Genomic DNA, 14,798 nt, shown 5'->3' with positions numbered 1-14,798 from the left:
CGGAGGCGGTGCTCTGCAATCTCTTGTAGTTTTCTTTTTAACATTTTTTTAACAGATGCAGAATGAACGAGTTCCTAAGTGTATGTGTGTGATACTCTAATATGTGGGTGGATTTCTAGTTATGCTACGGATGGATTATTTTAGTTTCTAATAGGGGTAAATGGGTCTCTGAACTGTATGCCCTGCCTGGTATGATGCACCAGGCAACATCAAAAACAATGATTCATGTTGATACAGTTATCTAGTTAGCGAGACCTCTCATTGGCCATGTCCGGGCCATATGGATATGAAGGACAGTTCACATGATGTCAATTACAACACGAAGTTCATTCAGTCATGAGAAAGTCACTACAGGAGCAAAGCTACTTTAAATGGAAACGGATGAATACTTTATTGTCAATTGCACAAATTATTACAGGTTATTAACTTTCATAGCTCAAATAAAGCAAGTCTGGTGACATGTAACATTACGGTGTCCATGTTGTAATTAATTTCAGTAGTAGAACATGAACACTTCAGATTTTAAAGAGTGACAGAATCGTACAAACGTATTAAAAAAAAAACTGTTAGGGCTTGGTAATATTGATTTTACTTATAAGCCAGGTCTTTTTAGAAAATCTAAATTGTGACTACTAGTATAGTCCAATTGCCAAAACAAACTACTTTTATAAGCAGGTTGTTTGAATGAATAGTTCAAAATGGCCAGAGTGAATCAGACCTGAGAAATTATTTCATATGCAAGAAAATTGGAATCAAATTTAATAGTCCATGTATCAGAACTTAATCTGAAGTGAATCAGGAAGCTGTCATTACCCAGTCCTAATAATAATTTAAATAAAGAAAAGCAGTAAAAGCTAACGACTTGTTCAATCCACACAAGAAATAAGCAAAAAAAGAGAGAGTATTATTAAACCAGTTACAGCAAGTTTCCACATTTTCATGTAATGTGGAATGAAACTGCACAGAATTACTATACAATGCGTCAATGTAACTGTTCTCCATATCTTGTGAATCTATCTACAAGCTCTGTGACTTCTATCTCAGGACAGACTTGCTGTGGAGGCAACCAAAGCTTGCTATTAAATGAGTTTGATTTCAGTGTCCTAAAGAAAACATGCTGGCTGATTCTCTTACAATCCTTTACTCGTTGCTTTAAACCAATATAGCTCAGCACTGATCATGTGCCCAACATGAACCTGTAAACCCATTTACCACATTCAAATTTGTAATAATGATGGAAAACGGCTATGGTGTGTGAACTGTGTGTGTGATTGATCCCTGTAGAGCAACAAACCTCATACATTCCTCAAGGAGAAACGGCCGAATATTTCATTACAACTATATTAACCATGAGCTACACTTAAAGGCAGAGAATTAATGAGGCAGTGCCACAGCCAAACTAATGAAAGTACTGGAAAATAACGTGCTTAACCTGCATTTGCTCAGAGAAACATTCAAAGAAGTGTTGGAAAGGAATGCTTACATTATAAATAACTCTTCATCCCTCTGTCTCCCTCTCCCTGTATTGTGTTGGTGTCAAAATAAGCAGCCTCTGTTCTGATTTTCCACTGATTTCTAAATTGTATCTCTGAAAACACTTTTGCCATTTATTTCAGTCCTTCTAAAGGCTACTCAATCCCAATAATGTGCTCATTTTTCTTTCAGGTTTAGTTTATTTAAAGGTGCACTTTTGCAGTGATAGACACACTTGTATTTTTTGCAGTATAGCCTTACAGACTCAGTTCACCCAAAAAAATGGAAACTCCACTATCATGTACTCTTCTCATGTTGCTCCAAACGTTACATTATGTTCTCTTTTTCTGTGGAATAAAAGTATTTTGAAGAATCCTGTGGTCCAAACACATATTGTCTCTATATGGACCATTTTTGTTCAACAAAAGAAAATCATCATGCAATAATTCGTTAATTTCTCAAGGGAACGGGTCCTATAACCAAGCAGTTACCAAGATAAAGCGAATAGTATTTGGCTGGTCATGTGATCTCAACACCCTGCCCCCATGAGATGACTCGCTACATGTAAAATAAAACTGTGATTATTAGACTGATATGCCAGCATGACAGATGAACATGCACAATTCTCTCAGTGCCACAAAGTATGAAAGCATCTTAACACATTATAGGGAAAAAAATTAAATTCAGGTCTTCCAGCCACTGTAGATGTTTACAGACAAAGATAACCAAGAACCATTAAACTGTATGTTCAGTTCAGGAACCTTGGCCCAGCCATTAGGTGTGAAATTATGAGCTTACAGATAATATCAGACAAGGCCAATGCTCAAATTCAGCCTTGAAAGGCATTATTCAACAGACATTAAGGGATGGGGGAGATCCTCATTCACATTCTAATAGCTCAGGCAGAGAAGCTACAATCAATAGCTGGACCCTCCAGGCAAGGCCGAGGAGCCATGCGGCACAGCCGTCCAGAAAACAGATGTATAAAATTGCATGGAGCCTCCCCCGGTTTCCATAGAAACCCTCAACTTCTCTTAGACAGAAGGAAAAAGAGGTGTGTGGCTATTATTTTATTGCTGGGTTAGTGCTGCACATGCAGCGATTGGTTGAAAAGATGTAGTACTGCCACACTATTAATAATTATCAAATTGGTGGTCTATAAGCTGGGTGTTTCTCTCAAACCCGGTTCATTTTCACCTGTAAATTCTTTCTTCTTATTTACTCTCAAGTAAGACAAAGCTGAAGCCATTCGGTTACGAATAAAGGGGCCATTAAGCATCAGCAACCACCTGACTATTGACCAAACCCCACCATCTGGACAGGATATTCAGCCCTTGTGGGTTCTTCACCAATCAATCATGCGTACAAAAAGACATGCCACCTCATTTCATTCATACAGTACTAGCACAATGGCACCCAAAGAAAATAATGAATGAATATATTTTTATTGTGATGCCGTCTTATTTTTATTTTCAGCGTGCTTTGTGATAAAATTGCTGGTCTAGCCTTCAGTCAATTGTAACTGGGTGAGTCTGACATGTTCTTTTGAGAGGTGTGCTTGAATATGTGCCATCTTTTTGCAGTAATGCAAACAGTCAGTTTGTTGAAAAAAACTGTTCACCTAAAAATGAATTCTGTTGTTGCTTCCTCACCCTTATTTCATTCAAAATTTGCTTCGCTTTCTTTCTTGTGTGGAATGTAACAGGTACATTTCTGAAGTATACACTGAACACTATTCAAAATGATTATGTATCTAGTAAATGAGGGCTGGGACTATCAGGCTTCAAAATGACCATAAAGATGATTCATATTTCTTGTGCACTTTGTTCCAAGTTTTCTGTAGAATAGGTATATGACATGAGAGAAACATAAGAGAAAGTGTCAATGTTTGTTTAATGAATGAATCATTCATGGGAGCTGGATCCTTGTAATGAGTCAGAGAACCAGTTCACAAAATGTTCACAAACTGGACTGATCTAGTTCTGGACCATGACCCAGAAAACTTTTAACAGCTCAGCAGAGCAGAAGATGATCAGTGAATGAAATTTTGATCTGTTGGTATTCAGTCATTAAGACTGGTCAACGCACATATGTTGAGCTTCTATTCACCAGATATGATGTGCTCGAACATGCCTGATTCGCAACAAGCACTTTGAGCTTCAGCTTACCTTATTTGATTAGCGTCCATCAGTGTTTTATTTGAATTAGGGCTGTCAAAAATAGTGCGTTAACGACGTTAATTAGTTGTTTGTTGTTAATCACGTCAAATTTTTTAACGCATTTCATGCATGCGCAGTGTGACAAATTATTCAGGTCAGGAAAGTCTCGTCGATCTTTGAATTCTCAAGATAGTAAAAAACAGCGGCGAGCGCCGCGCCAAGCTCGATAAACAGAGACGACTTTGGTAGTTGATACGCTGGAGCTTCTTCTTGTTATAGCGTCCTGTGTTTCACACTGCGCATGCGCAGAACGCCTACATGCAATGCAGCGAAAATGACAGCTGTTTGGAAAAGCATTTGCATTTTTACTTGGTTTAACTGGCACTTGAAGCCTTCAGAACGTGAAAATATCGATCCTAAAGTATTGTGGCAGAGCAAATGAACACCTCCCAAAAACAAGGGTGCCCAGAGTGCTGCTTATGTGATGGTGGCGCATGTTTGTGTTTCTGAGTTCATTCTTTTGAGTTTCTCTATGCATAATTTCATAGATATGTGGCTATATTTAACCACTGGTTCACCTAAAACTCTTACACTATCTGTAGTTAAATGGCATGGTTTGATATAGTGCTCAGGTAAATTTGATCTAAGTAAATGTTAAACTTTTGAAATTCAGAAAAAAAGAACCACATATTGATGAATCAATACATGAAAATTATGTATCTGTGTCCTGTTATTTATCTTTTGGTATGCATTTCAGAAAAAAAAAATGGTTAGGATTCAGGTGTAATTGCAAATAGTGATTAATCCTGATTAATCCACTGAAAATTCTGATTAATTTGATTAAAAATTGTAATCATTTGACAGCCCTAATTTGAATAAAAGCCTAAATTTAATATCTTCAGCCTATAAAGTGATCATGTCTTTTCAGAAGACTAGGATTGATCTACTCCTAAGCTTGTAGCTTCATGAACAAAGAGTGAGCAGGTCCATCACACTACTTCAAATTTCCTTTTGTCTTTGTTTGTTTTACTCAAGGCAGAAAATCCAACGAGTTTGATAGGACATGAGTGTGAGCAGGGGCTCTGGACTGGGGGTAAAACCAGTACTGATTACCAGGGCCCCAAAGGAAGAAAGGGCCCTTGAAAAGTCTGGAATATATATTTTCAAGGGGAGGGGGGCCCATTAGGACTGCCTATGCATAGGGCCCAGGATCTTGTGCAGCGCCCCTGAGTGTGAGCAAATGCTAAAAGATTTTTCTTGGGGTGAACTATCCCTTTAAACTATTTCTCTCTCCCTCTTGTACACTGTATGTTTATCTCCCCTCCCTTTTCAAGTTCTCTACGATCTATTCCACTCAAACTCTTTCATACTACTCTGTCCTTCCTCATCTATTTCTGTACCTTTCACTTATTTCACCCCTTCTCTCTCTCTCTCCCTGTCCATGAAGTATCAGTATTCCCATTAATCTGTGTTCACAGGCTCTGGTTTGACTTGAACTTTCACATACGCATGAGAGCACTTTACATGGGCTACAGGCTAAACATCTCTCCTAATTAAACCCAGAATTCGTCCATCTGTTGAGCCGTTACCCACCACTGTTTGGACTTCTGTGTCACTTCAGATGTACTGGTAGCATTTCAGGATACTTATATACACAACAATCCACAGTCAGATTGATAGTTGGGTAATTATTGCTCCTGGATGTCCCATTTCTAATCAGATGCTTTTTTACAAGGCAAGTCAAGTCACATCAGAACTGCCCAAAGAGTAGAGTAAGAGAGATACCAGACACAGCATTCACTGCAAGGCAGTAAAGGTAGAAGAGGCTGCTGACAGGGATGGTGTGATGGAGATAGAGAGAGGAACATGGAAGGGACAACACCAGGCTTCACATAAAAGGCTTCACAGCTGCTTCAGGCACTAGGGTGCAATTTTCTGCAGTGGGGAAAGGGGAGGGGACCCACAAAACTACGCAATACTATGTACATCACCTTCCACAGACTATGTAAGCAGCATAAATGTGTTTTGAGGTCAAAAGCTAGTGTACTTTTACTTTTGGCAAACTTACACATTTAAGGTTAGTCTTTCTATTCTGGAAAACACTGACTAGTCGTCCTTCACTAATACAGATTTTAGTCCAATCAAACACTCTCTAGAAAATGAATGCCCCTTCCCCTAACTAGCAAATTCAATAGGAAATACACAGGAAAGAAAATAACACTTGTCGTGCAATTTCATTATGTTACGGCTCAATTTGACCCATTTAAGTTTTGGAGTTGATGGAAATACTGGTGGTTTATGTTTTTCAGTCCATACATGTTCAGTTGGCTGGGAATTAAACCCGCGATCTTGGCAATGCTGCTATCACCATAATCGATCTGTTTTTCCACATTCCACACAAAAACTGTTACATTATGTTTACAATATTCACAGTTGTTGTTTTTTTCATAATCATACCCAAAAATACAAGGGTGAAGACATACCAAAGTTACTATTAATTAGTGTGTTACATCTGCCAAACGATGAGCCCATCTGTGTTCTTTTGCTGTTTTTGGTCTTCATATACAGTACATTCTCAACACCATTTAATCTACAACAACACTAGTAGCACACCTAATTATATATTTCTCACCATCAAAATGTTTGGCCACAAAACTCTCGCAGGGAAAACATGGAATCTCTCTAAAATGCTCCTCAGGCTCAAGAAGAAGGACACAGCAGAAATAAAATTAATGAAGAATGACAAGAATGAGCAATAAACCACTAAATATACAATATATTTATATAATTGCTAGTCAACAAGGAACAAAATGTTGGAAATTCTTTCCAGCCTTAAATGAGAAATATATCTAATCCCACATGAGAGGCCATCAGATGGAATCAGCTTTGCTCTACCAATCATCCCAGCTCATATTTTACTGTAGGAATCGTTTCTTGCGTATGACGTAAAGACTGCGTATTCCTTTAAAGATTCCTGTGTACGTCTCCCAGTGTTAATAGCGGAGAATGAATGTAATCTAGATTAAATCAATGGTGGGAAAGAGCGGCTACATGGACTGTTGCTGTCTGCCTCTGATCTCTAAGATGGAAAGCATGGCCATTGTGAGAAAAGGCTTGTGGGAAGGGGGTGCAGCCATGACAACCAACCACTGCTATCCGCCACTTACTAAATGAGAGCCAACTGAAGGCTGGAATATGTCTGCGAGACTGAAACCCCCTCAGACAAAAACACACCGACAAATTGTCCACAAAGTCAGCCCAGCAAGACAGTCAAGAGCTGACATTTCAAACAGGCTTTTCAGGCTAAAACACAAAACATTCTTTGTGGTGATGAAGATGTTTCTTAGAGCGTAATTTAATTTTCCCCTCCTAACTATATTAAACAGTAACTTCACTCAATTAATCAAAGAAACCAATTAGATAATACAGGTCCATTTTTATATTACAGACCACTGTGTTTAAAGTGACAGATCACCCAGAAATGATTTCGCACCAATGCATCATTCCAAACATGTATGACTTTCTTCTAAGAAACAGAAAAGAAGATATTTTGAAAAATGTTTTAATGCTTTTTCTTTTTTTTGGCCCATACACTGAAAGTCAATAGGGAGGGACCCATCTGTTTATTATTGTATGAACAAAAACAGTTTAAACATTATTTAATATATCTTGATGTTCATGTCATGCTTAAGAAAGAAAGTTAAGTCATACAGGTCTAAAACATCAGGGTGAGCAAATGATGTCAGAATATATATTTGTGGGTGAACTATGCCTTTAAATTGGAGAAGTATATAATATATAAATATTTCAACAACAAAAAAAGCATTACTTGCATATTCTAAATTCCATAGTATATGACGCTGGCTTAAAATTATGCTAAATATCCCCCATCCCAAGTAAGACATTCATAGGCTATTGATAGAGTTGTTTCAAAAAACATATTAAAACTTCACTGCTTGAGCGTATCAACCAATTCTGGCACAGCAACATTGGCTTAAACAAGAGCATGAGTTTAGGGCTTCTTTTTGTTCCAGCAATTGTAGACATCATTTTCACACTTCTGTTTAGTGTCTCTATCTAGCCCTATGCTAAAACTCTGTTTTAGATACTGGCAAAGAGGAGCAATGGTGTCCCACATGTGGAAGCATTAACTTGGATTGAAATGAACCCTACGTGCACTGCAGCAAAATAACCATACTTTATGTGGTTCTGCTGGCGGCTCTTCATATCTGCCTTGCACCAGCACCTCTGCAGTAACAGACACCCACTGCCTCTGAGAGAGTGTGTATATACATGTATACAGCAGCTTGATTATCTCCATGTCCATGCTGGAAGTGCAGTGGAGGCCTGGGGCTCTAACACCACTCTGCATGGAGCCTGCCCATACAATCCATCTAACCCTGACCCAGCAAGAGGGCTCCGTTTCTGCCCGTGATTCAGGTACTTCGTCACTTCATTAACAGACCTCCTTTGGGATGCCCTGATGGGGTGAGAGAAGGAGAAGACGAGGGTACTAACAGAGTAGTGCAGATGTGAACAGAACGAAATACACAGCGACTGAACGACTCTCATAAAGCAGGTTTTGTTGCAACATTATTGTTTTGCAGTAATCTGTCTCAGCCTGTGATTTCTCCTGTAATCCTCCTTCGCTTTTACTTTCAGCTGACTCAAGCAGCGAGGATGCTACGTGAGACGGCTAAAGCATCACAAAAAAACAGGGCAGGCAAAAATACAGGCACGTACATCCGTTTTGATTTGGGGAGTTTAGGAAGGGGGTAAATTAAACTAGAGTGTCCTTTTTACTGTTTCCCGTGGGGGTCCTGCTTTAGCTCTGAGAACTCTCTCTCTCTCTCTCTCTCCCTCATCCCATAAACCACCCCCCCTTCCCATCCATCCCTCCCCTCCCCCAAGCTCCTCTTTCTCAGTGTGAGTCTCTCTCATGACATATGGGCTCTCCTCTGCAGCGGCAGCACTGGGAAGCGGTGTTTATTGTGCAGCATTCTCTCAGCAGCCATGCCAACGGCGGCAGAACAAGCAGGAATACCCTCCGCTAACTAGTCAGAAGCACCCGGATCTTCAAACCACGGGCTACACAAGGATTTATTTTAAGAGTTGGAGCCAATAGTTTATTTGCTGACAGAGCGTTCTATTCGCAAATGGACAATGTGTGCCGTCTCGTCTGTTGAACAACAAGCGATGCATGCATTTACATTCATCACACATCATATAAACACATTGCCAACACTGGTTGCATATTATGGTTAACTGAGAAATGAGTGTTGTTGTTTTTTTAAAAGGGATAATTCAGCTAAACACTCAAATTCTTTGATCATTTACTCACTCTCATGTCATTCCAAAATATTTTTTTTTCTGAGGCACACAAAAGATATTATAAAGAATGGTGGTAAGCAGACCATTTTATACACACACACAAAAAAAACACTGAGACATGTTTCAAAAAATTGACTGCAGTCAGTTGTACAGTTTTCTAATGACATGAGAGTGAGTAAATGATGACAGAATTATCAGTTTTGGGTGAACCATCTCTTTAAAACCCAATGAAATGACTTGATGATTGCAGTATATTTTCCTGTGACAACGTATTTTTGTATTTAAATTGGAAGTTGGGGCAAGACATATTGAGGGGTTGATTATCTGACTATTGTTGTATAACCAAAACCTTTTAGTTTCCACCACAGCTATGACCCATGATCTTCTAACAGCTGTTGCTAGACAGAAGCAGGTGGTCAGGGAGATTCTTACTGGATAAAGAGTGCAAGGTGAGTCATCAATAATTTTGGCTCATTTTCTCACAAAAGAAAAAAAAAGAAGCTCTGTCACAGTACTGAATTAATGTACTAAATGTAGTCCTCAACCGTTGATGAATTGTGTACTTCAAGTATGCAGGTCTATAGAATGCATATATTCCTTGATATACGAACACACACCATGTTAGCTCTCTCCGATCACCTGTATTTTATTTGACTTGCAACATTCAAACAGCAATCACAGAAATCATTACTCAAGTATTGTTAAGTACAACGTTCCTGGTATCTCTAGCACCAGAAAAGATCCACCAGCCTCACATTTCTGCCTTTTTCAAATCTGACAGCTCCTCAGCTACAACGGACCTCAGAATCTCAGTGGACACGGTACACCATCCACAAATTATTTTCCTACTGTTAACAGACATGTGTATTCAGAGAGATTCAATGTACTGCTTTGCTTTAGTATATTTGGACACATTAAGAGACTGCAAATTTTAAACATTGAAAGTTAATTTTGACGTGAAATGACGACATAAATGGCTTTTAAAAGCTAACAGACACAAACTATAAGCCATAACACTAAAATTACAATTTCATTAACTATAATAATCAATGATAAATTGTCAACAACTCATCTGAATGCCAAAGTTATGACTTGCACAGAGTTCAGCCAATGCTGGTTACAGGAAACATGAGAACTTGAAGACCAGACTACCAAGACCTCTGGCCTCAGTGTTCTTCAAAACAGTCAATCTATACTCTTAACAGTTGCAGTTCATGTGTTGCATAATAACAGCTGCAGGCACTTGACTTGGATCCATCTGGCCAGGGATATCGACTCAGTAACTATTCAAGCCACACCAGAAGAGGCCACTGGCCACAGAACACAGAGTAGAAAAAAACTGCCACCAGATCAATACCTCTTCCACACTCCCATGTCTTACAGCCATTCTCAGCTATAAGAACATAAGAATAACCTTTTTGTCATGCATTATATGGTCATATCAACTTGGATGATTATGGTATTGATTTTTAAAACGGCACAAATCAGCCAACAGCTTTTCAGTGGCCTTCAGCAGAACTAAAGCAAGCCTGCTTTCCCCTTATAGGTTACCTCAAAGTTCAGCACTGTACTTCAGCACCACCGGAGTGCAGAGAGAGTCAGGTTGAACACATGGTGCACGACGGATGCAACAAAACTGTCCGAGGGCCACCGGTACCCTGATGTCTAACATTCAATTCTAGATCTTGCACAAGACAAACAGATTCAGCAGTGAGACCTACAAGTACAACCAACCACATCCCGTTGTCTGACAAATCTGGATTAACGGCATTAGCCAGAAGCAAAGCGGAGCCGCAAAGCCAAACTGTCATTTGCGATGACCAAGTTCCTTTTATATGAAAAAATACAAACGCTTGCCAACTTGTTCCACCCAAAAAGCATTCTGCAACTGATAAGAGCTCACCGGAAGGTCAGAAAAGTAGGCAATAATGTCCTCAATCTGCGGAAAACCTCTCTACACAATGACATGTCAGCACTCACAGACACGCATCATATTTAGTGAGCAGCGCGTGTCATCATCCCTGATCTCAAACACACAAAAGGACAAACCTGTCTGTCCTTTGCCGAGCGTCTTTTCCAGGCGATACGGTCCCACGTAATTCGCATGCTGGGAGCTGTTGTCTTTTCCCGACGATGACATTTTGCTTTACACGGACGAAGTTGCGATGCCGACCAATTTCTGCAGTTCGGCAATGAAGTATTTCTTCAGTACCGCAGTTATTTCCCCGCCCAGCTCTTGCTCCAGACGCTGCCTCTCTCTCTCTCTCTCTCCCTCTCTCTCTTTTTCGCTTGAGAATCGCTGGGGCTGCTGCTCTAGTCTCCTCCGTGTCTCCCTCTTTCTCTCTCTCTCTTTCTGCTGCCGAGCGCTCTGATAATCTCACAGCAGTCAGTGTGTGTGTGTGTGTGTGTGTGCGCGCGCGCGCGCGTGTGATGCTCAGCCTGCGCCTGCGTGTGTGCGCGCTTAACACACGTTTCTCATATAATAGACACTCAAGAGTTTATTAATAATAATAATAATAATAATTAGCGTCGTAATACTGCATCATACGAGACATTATAAACCTTGATTTTAAAGGATGCGTTGTGCTTATAATGATTTTTTTAAAGCTAGAGAATGTAACTGAATTTATAATTAATCTATTTATACTTTCAATTTAGTAGATATTGCATGAAGAATTAGAGGCACGGTGAATCTCAAGTTTGTGAGACATATTAGATGTGTTTGATAAACTATTAGCTGACATGAAATTAACCTGGCATATAAATTAGGGCTATCTTAGTTTTAAACACGTCACGTGTCGGGTAAATGTTCCTCCCACTAAGGTTCAGATGTCAAAGCGCAAATGTCTTGACCTTCTGCATCAATTTAAATAATACGACCATCAATAATTGTGACATAACCTTTTGAATCAGCATAAACAAAATAAAAATACATAGCCTGTCTCATTTTTCATAACATTAATCATATTTTGCATGCAACTCTGTTGATCAGTTCGATATTACACATAACTAATAAATAAATAAATAAATGATTTGGACCCTTTCTACAGCATTGGGAATGTAGGCCTTAACCTCATTACATTTTCTCAATGTTTACACAAATTGAGTTGACTGTGTCAGCCATTCATTCAGTTTTATTGATTTTATGTTTACTGCAAAAAAAATTGCTAAATCACATAAACAAGATTTTAAGATATGTATTTCCCAAAATTTAGTAAAAGGGCTCTCAGACTTTATAGAAAATTAATGAAAAACAGTTCATACCCTATCTAAATAGTTTCACCCGACAGTCAAACATTTTGAAGTGTAAGCAGTTTGTTTCAATCACAATGTGTTTTAATTTATTACATTTTTATAGTCTTCTTTTTTTAACACTTAACACATATTTTTAACACTTAACACGTATTTTTAAATATATACACTTTTTACAAGCAGGTAGGCTACTTCAAATATTTGGTCAAAAGAAAAGAAAAGTAATGATTTGGGTTCTAACATTATCTGTAAATTGCCATTTTGTCATGCTTTTCCAATCACATGGATTAAAAAAAAAAAAACACACACAAAAACACATTTTTGCTTTGACCTAGTCACGTGACTCCTAGCTACTCTTTGAGAATCAGGTGCCACTGAGATTTTGGCCTTGTTTCAATATATTCCCAGGTAACTTACTTCAGAGCTTCTTCAAGACTTTGAAGTCACTCAGAACACCTGGCCAGGCTGTATCTAATCATCTCATCCTCTCACCCTCCCTTTCTCCATTCTTTTTCCTTTTAACTCTCTTGTTGAGAGTGCCACTTGTAAACTGCATCTGTCTCTCTATGAACAGATAAGAGCTATGCAGAACTGAGTTCATTTTTCTAGGTAACCCAAAACATCATGTGACTTGTACGATTGTTTTAGTGGTTATTACAACAGTAAACCCCTGCACTCTGAGAGAACCCTCTGATGTGATTAAATCAGAGGTCAAATGTGGTTGTGACCATCTGCTTTTATTTTTTCACAGATGCTGGAGATGTAGTGAAAAGGCAGATGAGGCTGACCTTTAAATATCTCTCTCGCACACAGAAAGACACTTGGTCTATACAGGCAGACTAGGGCTGGAGGTTTTACAATCACAAATTTCTGTTAATTAATTGCATCCCCTACCCCTGTTTCATTTAGGCCACTGTCTAAGCTGTTAAAGCCATGAACAGACAGCTTAATCAATCAACATTTTCTTTTGTCATTTAGCAATTGCTCACACAATAGGAAATCTGTTCAGGCCAGGGTTAAACATTACATAAACTACCCCACTCCTGTGGAATCAGGTAATTATCCGTTCCATCCATTGAAAATATTCTGAAGTTTAAGTTTGTTTTAAAGGGGGAAATAGAAATGGCAGGGTGGGTAATTCTCTTTACTCAGTCTGAAATGAAGGCTGGACACGCTCAGTGCTCAAAGAAAATCAAATACATTAAAGGACTGGAAGAGATGTGTACACTAAAGCTCCATCTCTTTGAATAATGAGTACCTGCATGAAGTTTGATTAGTTTGGAACTTTTTTTCCAGTAGAACTTAAAAAGACTTTGCCTTAGACTTATAATTTTTGAATTATTATGAAACATGATGTGATTAAAAGTCATCATACCTATACTAACTTATCTATTTTGTCAAATCTAATGGCTATTGACATCATCTGCTGTAAACTGTTGTGAGAGTCCCAGATAAATAATTGCATTAAACAAGACTCAAGACTATTTGTGAATGTCTCGCTTCTTGTATGAAATTACTGACTTCTGCATTTCATATTCACTCACTCATTCACTCAAATGAGAGGGATGATGGGAAGAATATTAGGCTAATGTTCTTCTATTAATTGTTGATATATTGGCTAATGTCGCATCTAAATATATTCCCTCGGAAGCAGATTTTGGCTACCAAGCAAGGGCCATTAATGATAAATTAGTTCTGAATTTCTTTACGTTCAGTATATAATATTAATTTCAACATAAATAAGAAATGATACAGAAAGCTAATCTTTCTCTCTTTCACTGTTCCACTCTATTTCTTTAGTTTCATTCACCTTCCAATTTAATGATTAACCTTTAGCACAGATAAGGTGACTTTCACTAGAAGTGGTGTCGTTTTTTGCAATAAAGAAATTCTATAGGGAAATATAATAAAGGTGTACAAAACCTCTCTTAACTGAAGTGGGATTGCACGTCCTGTGTATCTGGACGCAGCAGCTGCAGCTGGGTTTGATAACTCCTCATGCAGGACCAAGGCAGGCTGTGCTTTTGAGCTTGTGACACTGCTGCAATGCCCTCTTCAGGACACATCTGTAACAGGACACACACATCTGCAATCTGCACTCATCTTCCGGTTCCCAACAGTTAGCAGAAGTGAGAAAAAAGTGTTTATTACGTTTGAAATCGGGATAATTATCCTACAAAACGAAGATGGATTCGCTACAGGGGGTCTTTATTCACCCCCCCGGAGCCGTGTGAGGGACGTTTTATAACAGATGCGCGCACTTTATTTCACGTCTGTTGACAACAAACACCCGCTTACCCATTTAAAGGATTGGAAGAGCAAGTACAATTTTTAATATAACTTTGATTGGATTATTCTGAAAAAGGAAAGCCACACACACCTAGGATGCTTCGAGGGTGAGTAGAAGATGGACGAATTTTCATTCTTGGGTGAACTAACCCTTTAAGATAGCACTTTAAAAAGAATAGTTCACCTAAAAATGAAAATTTGCTGAAAATTCATTCACCCTCAGGCCATTCAAGATGTAACTGAATTTGTTTCTTCATGGGAACAGATTTGGAGAAATTTTGCATTATATCACTT

The 14,798-nt window shown here is 38.7% G+C and overlaps 1 protein-coding gene across 7 annotated transcripts in view; it reads right to left on the bottom strand.

The window, feature by feature from the left end:
- Positions 1-11,398, bottom strand: part of LOC128016613 (serine/threonine-protein kinase BRSK2) — a 122,817-nt gene extending 111,419 nt beyond the window's left edge. For 2 of the 7 annotated variants that reach the window (XM_052601261.1, XM_052601262.1), the window contains exon 1: positions 11,013-11,347. In XM_052601261.1, the coding sequence (XP_052457221.1) occupies positions 11,013-11,103 (91 nt within the window). In that variant the 5' untranslated portion in view covers positions 11,104-11,347. Of the gene's footprint in view, positions 1-11,012 lie in introns of all 7 variants that reach the window. The other 5 variants (XM_052601263.1, XM_052601264.1, XM_052601260.1 and 2 more) reach the window with 4 other exon arrangements.
- Between the last annotated feature and the right edge of the window lie 3,400 nt (positions 11,399-14,798).

This window comes from Carassius gibelio, chromosome A7 (assembly GCF_023724105.1).
Source record: "Carassius gibelio isolate Cgi1373 ecotype wild population from Czech Republic chromosome A7, carGib1.2-hapl.c, whole genome shotgun sequence".
Lineage (NCBI taxonomy): Eukaryota > Metazoa > Chordata > Actinopteri > Cypriniformes > Cyprinidae > Carassius > Carassius gibelio.
This window is presented reverse-complemented; position numbering and strand designations above follow the sequence as displayed.